The sequence below is a fragment of the Castor canadensis genome, chromosome 9, assembly GCF_047511655.1.
Source record: "Castor canadensis chromosome 9, mCasCan1.hap1v2, whole genome shotgun sequence".
In the NCBI taxonomy this organism is placed as follows: Eukaryota; Metazoa; Chordata; class Mammalia; order Rodentia; family Castoridae; genus Castor; species Castor canadensis.
In genome coordinates, this window is record NC_133394.1 from 104,157,391 (window position 1) to 104,178,748 (window position 21,358).

At 31.6% G+C, this 21,358-nt stretch overlaps 1 protein-coding gene across 1 annotated transcript in view; it reads left to right on the forward strand.

The window, feature by feature from the left end:
• Tecrl (trans-2,3-enoyl-CoA reductase like) overlaps positions 1-21,358 on the forward strand; it is a 142,865-nt gene that overhangs the window by 86,951 nt on the left and 34,556 nt on the right. Inside the window, exons 5-7 of the mRNA XM_074042116.1 lie at positions 8,142-8,257; positions 13,157-13,262; positions 14,949-15,021. Of these exons, the coding sequence (XP_073898217.1) occupies positions 8,142-8,257; positions 13,157-13,262; positions 14,949-15,021 (295 nt within the window). The remainder of the gene's footprint in view (positions 1-8,141; positions 8,258-13,156; positions 13,263-14,948; positions 15,022-21,358) is intronic.

A 21,358-nucleotide genomic window follows, 5' to 3' on the forward strand; every position in this document is an offset into this window, starting at 1 on the left:
CAACTTGAAATGCAATATACATGTACCATATTTTACTTTAATTTATTGATAAACTATTTCTATCAAATGAATTCACATTGAAACAAAATATTGTATAGAATGGCATTTTTAATTTTAATATTCTTAAATGTGCTCAATGACTGAAGCTCTATTCAAAATTGGAGCATTGAAAATCCATGGTTGATTAAAAGAAACAAATTCATTTTTTTTAATGTCAACTCACCTTATGCCCCGGCTCCCTCTCTGCTTCCCCTATTCCTTGTTGTAGAAGGGTATCTCTTTACTGTTACTTGCAAGAAGTCTAAGGATATCAAAGACCCTCTTGACAGGGATAAGGAGAGATAGAATACTGTGGGAAAGGAGATTCTAAGAGTAAAGGATGACACTTTGTAAGTAAGACCTCTTTCAGATTATGGGGGTCTTCTTTGACTCTCCTGGGAGGATAATAGGAGTATTCAAACTGGACACAACTGAATTCAATGAGAAGAAGAAGTATTACACTGAAGGAATGAAGGGCTTAGAATCATTTTAAAAACCTGTGACTAGATCACAAACATTGAACTAATCATAAGTGATGAAATAAATCAATGAAAAAGTTCAGCAGCAAGAAGAAATAATACAGTATTTTTAGTAAAGAGCCAGTGGCATTAAAAGGGTCTATTTGATTAATAATTTTGACACTAATATAAAAAATAGTGCACTGTATTTTTCAATTAATTTGTTTCACAAAGAACACTCTTTTATGTATTTTATTTAAGTTTTGAAAGTTTTTGCTTCTTATTATGTTCCATGCTGTATTTGTAATATGACTGCTTTTAATATTTTCTATCAAAATGTGTTTGATTTTACCAACATTAAAAACTAACGTTATCATTCATAGTGCTTTGAACTTTCCTCTGTAAAAACTCAAATTTAAAAAATATTATAAATGCAGGTTAGTTCATGTATTGCTATTTTATTGTCTAAAGTACAAATTTAAATTTGCATTTATTTATTAAAATATTGCCTTCTGAGGTATATTTTTTTCTTGTATTTAGATTATGGGTTCTATTTTTGTGAGGTTTATTTATTGCTAAAAAAATTTTAGTTTAAAAAATATCTTCTGTTTTCTTTTTTTTTTCACATTCAAACCATCATTTTTTTATTTTAGATTCAAACTCCACCTAAACAAATTTCCTCTAAGGTTTACATTTTCTTTACATCTTTATTTATTAGTTTCAGTTGAATAAAACTCAGTGAATTTTGAAACATTTAATGCTTTTTTGTATCATAATACTACATAATCTAAATACAATAAAGGTGGATAATTAACTTTACTATCTTCTGTTTTCTGAGTACTAATTTGTTGCACTAAAAACCAAGTTTAGAATCTTTTGAGTTCTTATGAAATAGAGTGTTTAGAAAAAAACCATTGATAAACAAAGCTTTTAATATTTACACGTGACATGTACATATCTCTGCTTAAAGAGAATTTATATATGCAGATTGGATCTGTAAAGGTTAAAATGAACACATTTATGATGAAAAGAGAATTCTGTTTGTAGAAGTTTTGTCAGAGTGAGCAGCGCTAGCCATGAGTTCATTAGAAATTTCCAGCTGCATCATTTGGATAAGCACTGAAAGGAAAAAGCACTAAAGTGGAATTGTATGAGAACTGTACTAGAAAATTACACCTTGAGAAGAAAGTCATCTAAGTGACAAAGAGAACTCTGGAAATAGGCTGGATATTTTTAAATCATCCCAGTGCGTCATGCATTCTTTTGCTCCAAATGAGTCAGTTCTATTAATTGCTAAAAATAAATACATTACACTCGCAGCCACTTTATATCAACTCAATTATACACCAAAATCAATTTTTCTCCATGTATAACATTCTTATACATTTGCAAAATATTAAAATATATTCTTATAATAAAGCATTTTAAAGTTTTTTTTTTGAAATCCATTTATTTTAATAAAGTCAAAATTAAGATTTGAATAATATTTTTACCAAGGAAGAGTGTCACAAAATATTGAAAGAAATTTCTGTTGTATTAAAAGAGTTGAATGAACAGTTAGTATAATAATGAATAATTCTCATTATAGAAATATTACTAATGAAATATCTTAATTTTTACCAATTCCATATTTTTCCTGTGTGTGTATGTGTGTGTGTGTGTGTGTGTGTGTGTAGCTCATAGCAATTTATCTCTAGCACAAATTCATGCATCTACCATCAAAACAAGATAAAGAAATGTTTTTTACCTTAAAAGGAATTCTGTCAAGTTACTCTTACATATAGGACAACCACTAATCTGTTTTTCTTCTCCGTAATTTTTCACGTGGAGAGTGTTTTATAAGTGAAGTCAAATACTATTTTGAAGCTGACATTTGTTTTTCTTTAAGTGTTGTACTCTTGAGATCTACCCTGGTTATTGCATCTATCAATACTTGGCTCCATTGCATTGGTAAGCAATATTTGGCTACATGGAAGTAATTGAGTTCATTTGACCATTTACCCTTTGAAAAATAGTTGGGTACTTTCAGTCATATGCTATATGAGTGAAGGTGCTATAAGCATCCATGTACATGTATCTATGCAAATAATTTTCCAACTATCTGGGGCATACAATTGAGTTTTGGACTCAATATGTGCTTTTTTTTTATGTTATTGTTTTTACATTTAGTTACATGTTTATCTCCCCATTTCAGGGTAGAAGCCGTCATCTTGACCCAATCAGTGACTGAAAACATTTCAAGCTGAGTTTCAGTGCATGTGAAAACTGTTAATAAGGCCATGTATTTCCCTGAGTGATAGCGAACAACAGATTTTATTTTCATTCCCACGCATGGTCAAAACATCTGGAGATTTTCATGTAGCTGTTATTATTGCTTTTCAACGCTCTCATCAGGCTTCAAATTTTAGGTTCAATTAGTTCTCCAAAGACTTTTTTCAAAAAATTTCATCTAATTTTTCAGAGACTCAATAGTTCTCTGAAATCTTCATTGCTTGTATTTTACTAGACCTGCTTAGAGGTACACACAATCTTGAATTGAACTCCCCAAGAGAAGGCAGATCAAGACACAACTTGTAAATAGATATCACCACTCCAACTTCTTACAAGTTCATTGAGGAAAATAAAAGCAGACAAATAAAAAATCTGCTCCCACCAAAGAAAACTGAGAAGTCAATCCTAGGATAGGCAAGTGGAAATTCATCCTTCTTTTCTCAGCAAGCAAGAAGTATTGACTGGTGTTTATCTTATTTTATTTGTATTTTTCATATTTGTTGTAGTTATTTTGTTCTTTTTTTGTTTGTTTGTTTTGTCTTTTGCTGAACTTATTTTATCCTGGTCTCTCTTACCATTATTCTAACATTCCCTATATGTCCACAACATAGTCTTTTCCTCTCTTTTCTATTTTTCTTGTTCTTTTATTTCCTTCCTCATTGCTGCTTCCTTTTCAGTACCTATTAATTAATATCTACAGATGTAATAACTTCTAAACTCCTAGCATATCTTAAAATTGTCCTAGTTCTTCTCTTTTTGTAAGTGAGTTAGGGTGAAGTTGATGCTTCTAATTGTTATTATTTTTGTATTACATTTATGTAGCAGACATGCTTTGGGTTGCTGTTTCTTGTTACCATTACTATATACTGTGCTGTTCTACTCCTGTGCATATCCAGTAAGACAGCCTTATTTGTAGATTTTTTTCTCACTTTCTTTCTCTTTTTTAATTATTTTTTCATTTACTGTTACTTTTTTGTAAATTATTTTTCATTTTCATTAGCATATATTCATTGTACAGGAGAGGATGCATTGTGACCATTCTGAATAGCCTTACATTGAATATTGGTTAGATAGCCCTCACCATTTCCCTCCCCCCAAACCTCTCCTCACCCCACTTAAAATAGCATCAAGAGGTTTCATCATTCTATTTCATATATGTGTACTGATCCCATCAACCATATTCCATCACCTTCATCTCCTCCATTCATCCTCTCCCTTCCACAAGTTCTCCCCTTTGGTACCTATTTCACAGTCCTAGCTTTCACTTTTACTTTCAATGTCAGTTCAAAAGGATTTCCAGATATATCCTAGCTGTAAACAAATTTTACTTTGGTCAGTGAAACCTCCTCTTATACTCTCCCTTATCCTTTCCCTCCTATTCTGCATTATTCAACAGCTTTCAGCATATCTCATGTCCTGTGACTGTGCAGATGCAATGAATTTCAATATTGTTGACTATCATTTTCCTTTTCTTTCCTTCCTCCCCTGAGTTCTATAGTTTGTTTATTTATTACACACAGTTTTAGCAACCAAAGCCAAAACTGAAAAAGATATTTTCCAAAACAAAAATTTTAAATTTCTGCACATATTATGTAGCTCAGTGCTCAGTCAGTACTACATTATTGTTAGTTGTGTTTAAATCACTGAATGATCTGATTAATGTTTTCCTGCCCTTAATTTTATGAAAATATGACTCAAAAAATGGTGCCCAAAGAACAAGAATAATTTACTATGCTCAATTTAAGTGACAAAGTAAAAAATGTATATTTCCTGAAAGGAAACATGTCTTTAGCAGAATTTGAGTGACACTGGAGGAAAATAATCAATCAAGCATCCACAGTACAGTACTGCATTCTATGCATCTTGGACATTTGCAGTTTTTCCTCAATGGCAGTCACCTAGGAACCCACTGATACCAAGAGTCTACTACACATGAAGGAATGTAAGTCAACATACAGAAGAGATACCTAAAACCCATGTTTATTGTTGCACAATTCATTATAGCCAAGTTATGAATCACACTAGATGTCTATCAATCAGTAGATAAAACAAATCAATTGATACATGAATTAGCCATAAAGAAGAATGAAATCATGCCATTTGCAAGAAAATGTATGGAACTGGAGATCAATATATGTTTAGTGAAATAAGCTAGACTCAGAAGCATAAGTATAACATGTTTCTCTCATATGAGAAATTTATTTCCATAAATACAAACAAACAAACAAAAATACATGAACCTAAATCGGGGATGATTTGGTGGCAGAAGGACTGGGAGTATGGAAAGGGGACAAGGAAGGGACTTGAAGGTAGACATAGATAAGAGTATTGTGTACATTTGTCAAAATATCATAATTAAATACATAATTTTTTGCAGTAAAAATGAAGCTAAAACATTTGAAATAAAAACAAATTTCAATTAACATGATTTCAACAATATTTCATTAATGCAAAGAGATGTTACTATTGGGAAGTAGGCAATGATCTCATAGTTTTATTTACAGCTCTCCATTCTTGAGTACATGAAGTTTGGAATTATTTTGCTTTTGCTGTTAAGTAGTAACAGCTCTGGAATATGTAAATTTTTTTGGTTTCTAAGGTCATTGTAGTTTTGGAAAAGAAATAAATCCATCAATACTGTAATAATGGTAGCACTAAAGACTCCCCCACCGAGGGTAAGATAATGGGATGAAGTACAATGAGCAAATTTTAAGTATATAAATCCTAACCAATTCACAATTCAGTCTCAAGTTTTAATTTCCATTTATTGAAACATGTTATTGCCTTCTCTCCTTAATTTAAACATAGAATTGGCCTTCCATCTCTGTGTGCACAGTATCCACAGATTCAACTTACCATGATATAATGCAAAGTTAGGCTACAATGGTTATGCCAATGCTAGTCAAGCAGATCTCTCTTTCTTGACATTTTTAAAAGAACAGAGCATAACAAGTAGCTACATAGTATTTAGATCATATTCAGTAACATAAGACATATAAACATGATTTAAAATATACAGATGAATATGTGTAGGTTATATGCAAATACTATGCCATTTAACATAAGGTACCTGATCCTAGTGGATTTTGATGTCCACAAGTTCCTGGAACCAATGCCCCACAGACACCAAGGGATCAGTGTAGGACCTTTGCTTGCCAGATAGAAGTAATGAATTTTCATTAGAGGTAAAGCATTGTTTTAATACACAGAATATTGTAGATAAAAGAAACATTAATAAAATCTGATAAATGAAATGAATTGGAATATAAGTGTAGTTTTATCACCAAACATAAAGTCATAGCTGCTTATTGTGATATAGAATTTCTACTTTTGGATTATAATGGATTTTTTATTCTTTGTAAGTTTTTATGATTTGCTTGAATCATATATTCATGCATGTTTTCTTGTTTTTATTTGGTCTTGGCTATTTTCTTTTTAATAAAAGAGAAATTCCATTCTTCTATTTAAGCTATAATATTAATATTTGTCTATATAGACCTTGTTTCTTATATTAAATCTATTTTTGATTTTTTAAAAATTTTATAAAACATCTTTTATCCTTGCTTATATTTACATCTAAATGAATTTTTTGAAAGATGCACTGTTCAAAAGTTATTTTCATTTTCTAGCGCTTCTTATTGTGGTACTGTTTTAACTTTTATGTCTTGGCTTGAGCAATATTTCTGATAAAGTATCAGGGCTCATAAAATATATTTATGTACCCAATAATTTTTCCTGAATTATTTTTAAGTGATGATAAAAAATAAAAATATAGTTTAATTTTTTCTGAACCAAAGGAATTTCATGTAACTGATAGGATTTTAACAACATAATAAGTAGTGACATTTGGTCCAGGTTAACTGTTATTTGTAACATTGTTAATTTCTGATTCATTCCTATAGAATGCGCTCAAATTTTATGTTTTTAGATAAAATGGAGTTGAAGTAAGTGCAATAATAACCATCCTCATCTATTTCATCTGTTGACTAGACCCTATCAGTAGACAGAAACAGTGATAAAAATTCTCCTGATATCTCAATAATCAGGTATGCCCAGAGCAACAAATTAATGTAGACTTTTGAATGAGGTTGTGTTTACAATGACTTGATCTGTATGGGTGTGCTGTTTCACCTTTTCGAATCTTGGCTTGTGAAACATACAGTGGTAAAAGAAAGAAATGAAAGTGAAAAAGCCTATATGAGTGTAGTAGATATTTATGTTGTATATATTTAATATTTAAGCCTTTATTATGCATAATATATGTTTATAAGCATATGGAAGCATGTACACGCATACACACATACTCTTTATACGACACAGGACCTCACTGTGTAATCCAAGATAGCCTGGAACTCATTATATAATATATTCTATAATACAGCTTGCCTTCAAACTCATGATCCATCTGCCTGAGCCTAAAAGTGCTAAAAGGATAGATTTGTGCCATAATGCCTATCCTGTGAGAATATGTATAAAACCACTCATACATATCATATAGTCAAATTGTACAACTGCAGCAATTCTCACCTGGTTGTAGAACATGATTCTAATGTGCACAGCTACATGTTTGAGCAAAACATGGGCAGATTCAAATCTTCAAATCATAATTATGGAAAGTTTTTTTCCTTTCTCTTCTTCTTGAATGCACAGAAATAAATTATTTTTCCTTCTCTGAATAGTCCAGAGTGACTTTGACCTGGCAACAGCATGAAAACCAATCTAAGTAATGGGCAGTTACTAGATTCCAAAGGCTGCCATAAAATCAGTGAGTCAGTTAATCTTTCTAGAATCTCATGATCTTATTTCCAATTTTATATTCCAACTATTGTTGATGTCTCTTTGTAGATCAGGAATTTCTTCCCATACTTATGTTTATATTGGTTCTACCACTCAGAAGTCGACACTCTTAGCTACACTAACATTATCTATCTAACTATCTATAAAATATATAATTGAATCAGCATCAAATCAATTGAGTTCAAGATGGCAGGACTTGAAATTTAAAAGACGAAAGAAAAGATTCAGTTACAGGGTTAGTTTGTATAGATACTAATTGTATATTAGATATAGAAATAAAAAAATCTAACATTATTTGTTCAGCCAAATAAATTCTACTAATAAAATATGTTACTAGGTTCAAAACTATTATTATTTTAAGGTAACTATTTATATGTTGTTCATTCTCATTAACTCTTGGCTGGTTATTCCAAGGAGGATTTATTTGTATTGGGATTTACATCAATTGTTTTAGAAGAATCTATATCCGCTTGTCCATTTTACCAATTCACACAATAGCTGCATTCCTGAACATAAGTAAACATTGAAGACTACTCTAACCTTACTGTTTAATCTAAATTGCCTTCTTATTTTCAGGTATTTTTGGCTGAATACACAGGACCTTTGCTAATATACCTCCTTTTCTATCTACGAATCTCATGTATATATGATGTGAAAGAGAGTTCTAGAAGATTACGCCACCCTGTGGTACAGTAAGTGATACATACAATACACACAGCTGATACAGAAAATGGACTAGAGATGCTCCTCAATTATAATGTGGTTAGGTCCCAATAAACCCACAGTAAAATGGTAATTTCATAAGTTAAAATGCACTTACTAAGTGTTTTTTTCAGAGAAGAGCATCATAGCTTAGTAACACCACATCAGTGATGTTATATCAGTACCTCAGTGGATCAGTACATCAGTGGTTCACCCCCACAATCACATGTCTGAGACTTGCTGCTGTTGCCCACCATCAGCACAGAATATCATCTCACTAATTACTAGCCTGAGAATAAAAGTTCATAATTCAAAGTAATTTTTTAGTAAATAAATATGGCTTTCATACATAGTGAAGTTGAAAAATCCTACATGAAACCATCTTAAGTTCAGTGCATTTTGTAGTAAGCAGATATTGTTCAAAAGGTGGTTTGTAAGCACAATTAAAGTAGAATAAATTGTAAGATTTAGTTAAAGTATCTATAAATATTGTATACTAACTAGATTGTTCTTTTATAAACACAAATCTATTAAGTATACCTCAAATAGGGGTAACTTAAGTCAAAATGATCTTGAAGATCAAGAAGACAGATTAGGAAATTTAGATTTCATCAGAAAATTTAGAAATCATCAAAAGAAATTTAGAAATCATTAAAAGAAACCAATTTGTGGTATAATACACACACACACGTATATATATATATGGAAAAGTTACAAGGGAATTCCCTGTGTAGCTATCTTAAACAAACAAAAATGTCATTTTTTTTCTTTTTCAAAATTGAAAAACAAGAGGGCAGAACAGATCTGTCTGTAGGGGTGGGGTTTGGTACCATTGGGAAGAGAGAGGTTGGGGGGAAAGGGTGTGGGAAGGTGAATATAGTGCAAATACTGTGTACACATGTATACAAATGGAAAAAGGGATACCTTATGAAACTATTCCAGGAATGAGGGGAGTGAGTAATAAACGAGAATGGTGGAGGGAGTGAATTCAAATATGATATATTTAAGAACTTTTGCAAATGCAACAATGTACCCCTACCCAGCACAGCAATAAAAAAAGTTAGAAAAGAAGCTTGAAAGAGTGAACCTGAGAGGACAAGTATAGGGTGTAAATTATAAATACTTGTCTATACAACATTCACAATGTTGCATAAGAGAGAAATAATGACCCACTAGGAAAATAAAAGTTTATTGGTTACTTTTAAAATTCAAAATTCAAAACTAAAAGCACTTTGAAGTGACAGAATATCTCACAAAATAGGGCAGCTATATAACTATATAGCTATGGTAGTTGACATACAGTGGAGACAGTATCTCTGTCTCTTTGTCTGTCTCTTCTTCCTCCTTTGGTTTTCTCCCTTCTCCTCTTCCTTCCTCTCTTCTTCTTTCTCTTCTTCTCTGTCTCTGTCTCTCTCTCTCTCTCACTCTGTGCCTTTCACAAAGGCATGCCAACTGTCACATTTAGATATACAGGTGGATATTTTTTAAAAGAAAAGAACCAGCAGATTCCATGCATTAAAATATCCCAAGTGAATAAAGAAGCCAAATATTAATATTTAGGTCATATGATACTAAAACATACAGAGCAAATTTCATTCAGACATTATCATTTCAAATTAGTCTTTCCCTTATGTTCAATCACTGTGTACCAATCACACTATCTGCCTTTCTTGTCCTCATGGTTCACCATGTTCTTATCATACTAGGTCATTTACATGTCATCCCCCATTCCTCATTCTCTTTCTTTCCTATTATTCAAACTTCAAAGAGAAGGTCAATATTTTTAACTCGTAATAACCATTCCTACTACTTACATAACAAAGATGAATTTCCCTTAAAAATTTATTATTTTAAAATTATATTTTCACTTACTCATTTGTTTTTGCTTTCTGTTAATATAGTTTAAGATTTACAATAGATGTACTAAGATGTCCATTTTACTTTCACTGTTTAACACATTATCTGATTCAGATGATTCTCAATAAGATATTTTGAATGACTAGAAAAATGAACTAGTTACACACATATTTACTTTGTCTATGTGCTTTGAGAGGACGAAAGAGGACAACCTGATCTGAATGCATGTTCTAAGATAGTGCTTCTAAGAAAGTGACATTAAAACTTTTGCTTACTCCAGAGATGGGTCAGATTTGTCAGTGAATATGATGAATTATCATACAGATATGATCTATAGAACAGTTTTGTGAATTGTAGGGCACAAGGAAGGCCAGTGTAGCCAGGAATATAGAGTAAGGGGAATTGCCTTGAAGATGATGGTTTTATCTAGGAAAATTCATAATTTTAACTTCTGTCTCTTAAGTGAAAAGTACTGACCAATTCATTTAGAATAAGAGAGAGGTGGAGAGCTCAAAAGCAGAACATAACAGCACTATTGTTTTTTTTTTTTGGAGCAAATATGTTACATGTAAAAGATATATAGCACAGTGTGAAAAAAGAACACTTTCTAGCAGCATTCTCTAAGAAATTGGCTGACAGCGGTTACTATTACACACAAATACAGCATGTATAATAACACCTCAGTGATAAATTTATTTATGCAACATTGTACTGAAACAGCAAAAATGTGAAGTTCATATGAATAATCTTCCAGAAGATACACACAAACTACTTTTGAAATTGGGTATTTAGTACAGATTTTGAAAATAAGCTCAAAGCCTCTAAGGCACCCCAATTTCAGGATAATGTCATTTCTCAGGATTAAGGTCAATTTTCAAATGCCATACCTAATGGACACATATTCAAATGTTGCCTCTAAAAATGCCTTGAATCTTAGCACTCAATCATACTATTTTTTAAGCTCATCCAGGACGCCGATTTGCATATACTTTGAATCTCTTAGAAACCTCTACATTGGTACTAAGGGCATAGCTCCTGCCGAATCTCATTTCCATCAAGTATTTTCTGAACATCAATCTCTTATCTAAACATTTCCTTCATCTTTTCAGTGGTAACCTGGTGTATTTTCTTCCTTACAGATCTATAAAGGTGAAGAGCTGTGCATTTTGTCTTGGCCCTTATATCTTGAAACTTACTTGATAAAGGATGAGATATTTTCAATTACTATGATTGGAAAAAATAATTTAATCCAAATTGATGTACAGTTAGTTTAGCAATGAACAGAAACAAAATTGGTGTTTCATAGAAGGTCAAACATAATTAAATAAAATTATATTATTTTGAATGAAATCAAACTTGCTTAGTGAATTACAAATAGTGTTTAATGTTGCATACATACAACCAGGGCTCTAGATACATATGCTATACTGTTTTTCTATGTCCTTGTGTTATAACATAAAACAAACTGGTGACATACTTTAGAGATAGCATCGCTTGAAACAAGATTTCTTACTTCAGCCTCTGCCACACTACTAGGCTTACCTTAAATTTTCTGCTGTTTTACAAAATGGGCAATGTTATTACTCAAACATATTTACAACCACTTTTACAAAGAAATCAAAAAGTGAGGAAAGATTCTATTCCCTTACCAATCCTTACAACTTACAAGGCAGCCTACCATCTCAGGACATTAGTTTTTGCTGGTCTTGCTGCCTAGACAGTTGATTCCCCTACCCCCACCTATATGGTTTCTTTCATCTTTTTCAGAGTTTGCTGTTAATTAAAAATCTACACATTGCTTAGAATGTGTATCTCACATAATAGGCAATCAATCATATTTTCATAAAATAATAAAAAATATTCTGTTTATCAAGCTAATGTTTATTTTTTGTTTTCCCTGACATCACTCATTCCAGAAACCATTAATTCATAGTTTTTAAAATAAGTGAAAAGTCTAATAGATAAATTTAATGTCAGATTTTACATAGAGTAAATGATATAAGATTTTTTTATGCTTAACCTTTATTGGGTAAATTATATCATCATTGATCCATACCGATTTTCTTAGGAACAGCCAAATATTTTGAGATTTTAATTTTTTTGCTAATAAGAAAATTGGCATAGATCTTTATGGAATCATTTTAGTATATCCTGAAAAATATGCTTCTGTAAATCACATTTAGCAATTACTTTTAAAATAGTTGTCATAGAAGAACGACAAGAGATGTTAGATAGACTATAACAAAAGCAAAGGCACAGAGACAAAATATTACAGTATGTAAAGTAGGAAGAAACCAAACAAATAAAAAAGCCCAAATGCTGTATTATGACTGCAAAGATAATTAAACTCAAACATTTTTAATTTTGCTGCATGTTAAAGGACTAGAAAATTAAAAAGTTATTCATTGTATTACAAAATGTGAAATAAATTCCAAGTAGGTTTTGGATATTTTTAAACTTGCAACATATCTGCTTCATTCATGAGGTACTTTGGTATGATAATTTTTGAAGTGTTAATATTTGTACCTACTCCTGGTGCAGGTGTGAGCATAACAGTTTGTGCCTCATATTAAAACATTTCAACTATGATCAGAAGTAATTTTAGAGATTCATAATAGTTATTTTCATTAGCAAATGAATTTAGAAAGTTCCTAGAATAAAATGTTTAAATCAAAACTTATTTTTGATTATCATAAAGAATATTTACTAATGATGCAATAAACATGGGTGTGCAGGTGCCTTTCTTGCAGCCTGACTTACAGGAACGGATAAAGGAGAATGGTGGAGGGGGTGAATTCAAGTATGATATATTGAATATATTGTAAGAACTCTTGTGAATGGCACAATGTACCCCAACCAGCACAGCAATAAAAAATGGAAAATAATATGCAAAATCAAAAGAATATTTTCTAACAAATAGAATATTGTAGGAAATTAATAAAAAAATGAAAAAGTGTCATGAATAAGACAAGCCAAGATTCAAGGGAAATTTAATGCTTATATTTTTACTGTTTTCTTCTTTTTCTTTTCAGTTTGGCCTGCTTCTGCCATTCTATACACTACATTCGAATACTTTTGGAAACTTTATTTGTTCACAAGGTTTCTGCAGGACATACACCTTTGAAAAATTTAATAATGGTAGGGATGCATTTGCTTTGTATTTTTAAATATTATTGAGAAATGTTGTATTTTGAATCATTAGTAAAATATCTCATTGTCTTTTTCCCCTGACTTTTTTCTTTTTAATCTTTTGGTTTGTGCATATATTGCGTATTTGTGGATGATCTATTTATTTGATCTGCCCTCATAGTTAATGTGTAAAGAAAAATTTGTCATGACCATATGTTACAAGGTTAATACTGCAAGCAATGTTTCTCACTTAGGAATCTTTGGAATATGTACATTTTATTTTTGATGTTGAAGTCAGATCTTTTAAGTGCCACCTGAAAAAAAGGAATCTCACATAAAGATACTCCTAAAATGTTCATCTCTGTGTAGTTAAAATTAAGACACTATAGCCCATATTTATAATAGTGATCAATGTTTTGTCAGTGTTTTTTTCCCTTCAAGAAAAGGTAAATTCATCAATTTTCAACCACCAAATAACTCATGGAAACTGGAAGAATTTTGAAGCATTGAATTGGAAATATTCACAGCAATATGGTACACTTCAATTTTTCAATTCAAACTCATGTAATTTACATTTCAATTTAAAATTTCTTTTAATGAATGATGTCCTTCAAAGAATGTCTTCATATTTGGAAAATATTTGTTTATAAGGATATTTTTAAAAAAACAGCTAATCTATTATCCTTTTTTTAATAAAATTGTAAATTCTAGGATGAAAAAAACCTCAGAATTATGTTGACACATTTCACTTTTGACAGAAGATATTAAAGTTTATCTTCTATTTCCCCACTTCCTACTAAATACAGACTTGCTGAACACATGTAGTGCTAAGTTTGGAAAAGCCAAACATATAATAGAAAGAATACAGAAATCAGAATAGAGGTTCCTGGGATTAAATCCTGCCTTTGCTATTTACTTACTTTGTCATTTTATCCTCATAATATATACTCCTAAATTCTTCATATTTTTATTTTGTCATTTGTAATACAAACATAATTATGATGAAAATAATACACACATTTCTCAGAGGTTATTGTCAGAATTAAATGAGCTCATTTGTCATGGGATGTCATGCAGTGTTACTCAAAGGATCACTTATTTAACACTTATCAAATATTTCTCCCAGATTTTGTGAATAGCTGTCTTACAGTTTCCCAAAAGTGTATTAAACCACCTGTAGTTGGGATGAGAAAGAAGAAAGTTACAATATAATTATGTTTATGTGTTCAAATAAACATTAAGATGCTTTCAAAAAATTTTATCATATCAGAATAGCAGATGTGTCTATTTTCTTTTCTAATTAATCAACATGTGCTGGTACTGACGATTAAGTGATTCATCACTTTATTCACTTGATGTCAAAACATCTTATGCAGTAAATCACTTATTATTTCATGCATATAAAAATCTTTCTTGATCATTTTAATATATAAAAATTACATTGTACCTAAAGTACAAAAATCCTTTAGTATTAATAAATGAGGAACAAAGGGACAGATTTCTTTAGTGATATCAGAAAAGGAGCTGAGTAAATGCTGGCTAAGGTGAAGAAAAATTCCATGCATCCAGTTTAGACACTTTATGTCAAATTTTATACTAATGTTTTGCAGTACTTGATACAAATGTATGAGGTTTTTAAAAATGATGTATCTTTATGTTTTCCATAACTTTTGGTTTGCTTTGTTTTATGTTTAGGGTTGTGCCTTTTATTGGGGATTCACTTCTTGGATTGCCTACTACATTAATCATCCATGGTATACACCACCATGTATGTGGAACTTTTTTCTTAACTAACTCCATACTAATTTACAAATATCAAGCTCTGATTCAAAGTAGAGAAGATGAACAAAAGGATATACATAATTAATGAACTATCCATTTTAAAATGTTTACATTTCACAGTCTATTAATTTTTCATGTACACTTACAAAAGTAAATTTGACTGATTTCAAATTATATTCTTTCTTTAGGAACATTAGAAAAATTGGTTAATTTGTAAACCTTCATAATGAGACAAAATAAATGAGAAAACAGATTAGTAAGAAAAATTCAGTCAAATTATATAAGCAGATACTACTAATTAACTATCAATTGTCTTAAGTAAACATATAACTATTATTTAAATATCATTCACTGAGAAAAAATAGAGGTAATTTTTTCCATAACATATAGGTTCTTATTACAACTGAATTTATTAATTACCATGGCTCTTGACTGAGATTAGCAATTTGGAGGAAATTCAATGGTACAAGCCTGAATGCTGAGTTCCTCATTTTGAGTAAATGGTTTCATCCTACTTGAGGAACCCCTTGCTTTATTCAATGTGGACTTTTCTCCTCAGCTTTTACTACAACCAAGAATGCACACGAGTCCAGTGATTAAATGTTTCCCACTGAGTTGCAATAATTTTTCTATTGCGTTTCTGACATTTGTAAAGTTCATAAGTGGAAATGACTAGTTTCTTCAGGCTTTATTTAAATTTTAGAAAATAAATTAAAATGGCTAATTCTTTTGCTGAAATACTGATACAGACTATTATATTGCTCAGGGGTTTTACTAAGATCAACAAAACTAGTTCTGTTTGTGAAGTAAAGAGGAATTGGTCACAATATTCAAAATCTTAACTCTTCTAAATATTAAACTATTCGTATTGAAGGAGAAATTTTCCTGGTCTCATACAATTGAGCTTTCAAATATTGTAACATAAGATGTAATCATTAATTATAGAACAAGAATAGATAGATATTGGCTTTTTATTATGTTAAATAAGAAGACCCTGTGGAAAATGCTACATTCTTATATCAGTTATGAAATAATAATAATGGTGGATCTTGTTAATATGTGCAAAACATTTTTTGTAAACAATGTTTGTTAAAAATTTTTAAACTGCAGCTGACCAACATGGCTCATGTCTATAATCTAAGCTACTTGGGAGGTGAAAATAAGAGTATTTCAGCTCAAGGCCAAGCTCAGGAAAAATTTAGGAAGACCCTATCTAAAAAAATAAGCAGGGCATTATGGTTCACACTTATAATTCCACCTGTGTGGGAAGCAGAGTTAGAAGAATCTTGTTCAATCCTAGCCCTGTCAGAAAAGTCAGACTCTCTCTAAAAAATAACCAAAGCAAAAAGGGCTGAGGGTGTGGTTTCAGTGGTAAGCGCAAGGCCTTGAGTTCAAAAACAAATTGTACTACTATAAAATGTAAATTTGTCATATTTTTGAACTTGGAAATATTATATAATTGTTAATATTTCCCAGCATGGTTTATAAAAAAAAGACTCAAAAAGTAATTTTAATGTGGTCAGGATCCTAAAATGCATAAGATGTAAGTAAGATTCAAATTCTAAAAAACCATTTATTGCATACTGATTTCAAGTGGAAACTGAGTACTTTGTATAGACAACTCACACTACATGTTTTTAAAATCCAAGAATTTTAGTTATCACTGTTAAATTAAATAATACTAATCTCAGATACCATGTTCATATTGGAGTCAACAGTATAAAAATTTCAATTGTGAAAAATGCATATTTTACAGCTGACTTTTCAGTCTGCATACCACTATGTAATCAAGACATGTACCTCATGTCTGACACTGATTAGTCACTACACATCTGTCATTCAATCCACTCACAATCAGCAAAGCATGAAGCTGTGTTTTCTTATTCACCAGTAATAGACCCCATCATATATTTTAATGGATTATTGGAAGGGAAATGGGCCAACAAAGATGAAAGTATAGCAAAGAAACAAGTAGAGATAATGCTGAAAATGAGATTGGAAAGTAGTTTTGTTGAAAAGCAGAAAATATTCTGAAATTACTGATAGCAAAATGTTTACATTAAAGAAATTCTTGCCAAGCACTGGTGGCTCATGCCTGTAATCCTAGCTACTCAGGAGACAGAGATCAGGAGGATAGAGGTTTGAAGCCAGTTGGGGAAAATAGTTTGTGAGACCCTATCTCAAAAAAACCCAGTATATTCTGGTTACCAGTCCTTTGTCTGATGTGTAGCTGGCAAATTTTTTCTCCCACTCTGTGGGTGGTCTCTCCAGTTTAGAGACCATTTCTTTTGTTGTGCAGAAGCTTTTTAATTTTATGAAGTCCCATTTGTCCACCCTTTCTCTTAGTTACTGGGCTGCTGAAGTTCTATTGAGGAAGTCCTTGCCTATACCTATTACTTCCAGAGTATTTCCTGCTCTTTCCTGTACTAACTTCAGAGTTTCCAGTCTGATATTAAGGTCCTTTATCCATTTTGATTTAATACTAGTACAGGGTGATAAACATGGATCTAGTTTCAGTTTTTGACAGACTGCTAACCAGTTTTCCCAACAACTTTTGTTGAAGAGGCTGTCTTTTCTCCATCATTTATTTTTAGCACCTTTGTCAAAAATAAGTTGGGTATAGTTGTGTGGATTCGTATCCAGGTCCTCTATTCTATTCCACTGTTCTTCATGTCTGTTTTTGTACCAGTACCATGCTTTTTTTTTATTACTATTGCTTTGTAATATAGTTTGAAGTCTGGTGTTGTGATACCTCCAGCATTGTTCCTTTGCTTAGTATTGCCTTGGCTATTCATGGTCTCTTGTGTTCCAAAGGACTGATAACCAGAATATACTGGGAAATCAAAAAACTAAACTCTCCCAAAATTAATGAACCAATAAAGAAATGGGCAAGTGAACTAAATAGAACTTTCTCAAAAGAAGAAATTCAAAAAACACATGAAAAAATGCTCATCATCTCTAGCCATAAAGGAAATGAAAATCAAAACCACACTAAGATTCCACCTCACCCCTGTTAGAATGCCCATCATTAGAAACACCACCAACAACAGGTGTTGGTGAGGATGTGGGGAAAAAGGAACCCTCATACACTGCTGGTAGGAATGCAAACTAGTACAACCACTGTGGAAAAAAATTTGGAGGCTTCTTAAAAATCTAAATATAGATCTCCCATATGATCCAGCAATCACACTCCTGGGGATATACGCAAAAGAATGTGACACAGGTTACTACAGAGGTACTTGCACACCCATGTTTATTGCAGCACTATTCACAATAGCTAAGTTATGGAAACAGCCAAGATGCCCCACTACTAACAAATGGATTAAGACAATGTGGCATTTATACACAATAGAATTCTACTCAGCCATGAAGAGGAATGAAATCTTATCATTTGCAAATAAATGGATGGAACTGGAGAATATCATTCTGAGTGAGGTTAGCCAAGCTCAGAAGACCAAAAATCGTGTGTTCTCCCTCATACGCGGACTTTCAACCAAGGGCAAATACAGCAAGGGGACTGGACTTTCGTTACATAATAAGGCAAGAGCGTACAAGGGAAGTATGAGGATAGGTAAGAAACCCAAAAAAACATGATAACATTTGATGTCCTCAATACAAAGGAATTAATGCAGAAACTTTAAAGCAACAGAGGCCAATAGGAAAAGGGGACCAGGAAATAGAGTAAAGATTAGTTCAAGAAGAATCACCTTAGAATGTAGCACATTTGTACATGGAAGCAATGCGAGGAATCTCCCTGTATAGCTATCCTTCTCTCAACTAGCAAAAACACTTGGTCTTTCTTATTACTGTTTATACTTTCTCTTCAACAAAATTAGAGATAAGAGCAAAATAGTTTCTGCCTGGAAGAGAGGGGGTGGAGAGGAGAGATAGGGCACGGGAGTATGGGGGTGGGGGGAGAAATGACCCAAACATTGTATACACATATGAATAAAATATATTTAAAAAAAATAAAACCACAAATAGGACTGGTGGAGTGGCTCAAGTGGTAGAGTACCTGCCTAGCATGTGTGAGGCCCTGAGTTCAAACCCCAGAACCACCAAAAGGAAAAAAAAAGAAAAGGAATTCTTGCAGTTATTTCCCACACTGAAAGTAGAAAAAAAAAAATGTTGAAACTGAACCAACTTAAAAGAACTCATTTTGACCATTCACCAAAGTATGGAAAGATTTCAGTCAGAATCAAGTTTTGTGGCAATAATTCTAACAGTTTACATTGCTGATTATAAATAAATGGTATTGCTATCACATTTTTGCAGTAAAACAGTTTTTAATGTTACATAAATTATTTCCAAATTAGAATAATTTAATTTGTCTCTTCTTTGCACAAACATTCAAAGTAAACATTCCTCACATTTATCAATTTAGAGTATACCATTGCAAGGAGAAGAGCATTTGAGTGAACATTTGAGAAACATTTATTGGGACATGCTCATGTACTTTTATAACTGATGCACTACATAAAATGCAAACCAAAAAAACATGAGACATGATTGTTTTCCAGAAGTAAACCTCATTGATTAAAACAAAAATTCTTCCCACTCTAGAGATGCAATGGGCTACAAAAATGGAATACAGCACAGTTGGGTTAGGCATTTATTTCTTAATTCAACAAATATCCATAGAGTTATCTGTAATATCCCAGGATAATGCCAGGTCCTCATAGAGGAAAACACATCTGCAAATCACAAATTCATTCCATTCATTTTAGTTAATTCCTTAGACTAGAATATAACTCTTCATATTATTTAATGTAGTGTCAGTCTACCAACCTATATTGTTTGAATTTTTCTTTTTTATCCATTGTGAGTTTCAGTTCACAATGCATCATAAAGAATAATGACAAAACTGCAAATCCTCATAGAGTAGATGTCACCAAGGAAAGAATTTTAAAGGGAACAATGAAGATGTGACTGCTAAAGCAGCACATGACAAAGTGGCTCCTTCCTCTCACAAACATAATAAAGTAGCTACGGATTGACTTTTTCTAGGGCTGCCTGTGTTTCAGTCCCTGTGGTAAGCAATTGATGTATTTATTCTCGATCAATCTTTATGAAAAGTATACTACTGCTATTCCCATTAGGAAGATGAGGAGGCCAAATTGAAATGTAGGCAGATTTTCTAAGTTCCAGCAGCAAATGACTGGGAGAGAATCCATAGTTTATACAAGTAATGCAATAAAGGGAACTGAACAATGGACTGGCCAATGCATAGCGTGTCAGAAGGTAAATTCTGAATAGACATTATCATGGGCACAGGTAAGCAAAAAACTATATTGATTTGATCTTGAGTTTTGATCAGTGTATAAGAAGCTCTTACTCTTAAGCTGATAGTGATATGCATCTCAGATAATTAGCCTACACTTCTAACACATGAATGATCTAATATATCCAATTTGTATGTCATTTAATAGTTTGTATTTTTTCTTAGAGTTTCACTTTTATGTACCTATGCTACACAAAAATCTTACTTTGCATTTCTTATATCTTCCTAAGAGTTCTTGAGTTTTCCTTTGACTTGTAGCTTATATTAGAATTAATAGATCATCTATTTAAAATTTTAAAAATGGACCATGTATTAGATGATAAGTATTCAATGTTATACCCACAAAGCAAAAATACTCCAAATGATATTACCTTTAGGTGATATGAAATAAAATTTAAAAGTACAATGTAAATATGTACAATTTTTTAAAAATTAGAACTAAATATTTTTAAAACACATTCTTATCTAACTTTTGAGCTAAACAGTTTAAATAATGATCATAATATTTAAAGAACAGATCATGGCAAGGTAACCTAAGAGGAAACAGAACACATTAAGGCTGTTTTGAGCAACACCTTCTACAACATAATTAGATTATAAGGAAAATTTTGTGAGAGGAAAATGAAACAAACATTGTAACTAAGCAAGATAGACATTTCTTTATTTTAAGATATTTTACTCCAATTGTGCGTTGCATTAAACACATTTGTTTAAACTTGTAAAACAGATCATTGAGCCAGATTTTGTATTATCTTCAAAATCTATGTTTATAATGCAATTTTCTTTCATTGCCCCTGAAAATTGTACAATATTATGTGAATAGATGGCTATAAAATTGTTCTATCAAATATTATAAAAATGTCCAATGAATGAATACCTTATAGGGAAAAATAAAGTAATAACTAGTTTTCCATAGTTGATAGGATTTTTTAGCATATTTTCCTTACCCTTATATTGTTTTATTTTTAAACATTCACCTTTAATGTATTTCATTTTATCATGTGATATATGTGCTTTATAAAACAGAGGTTCTAATACATGC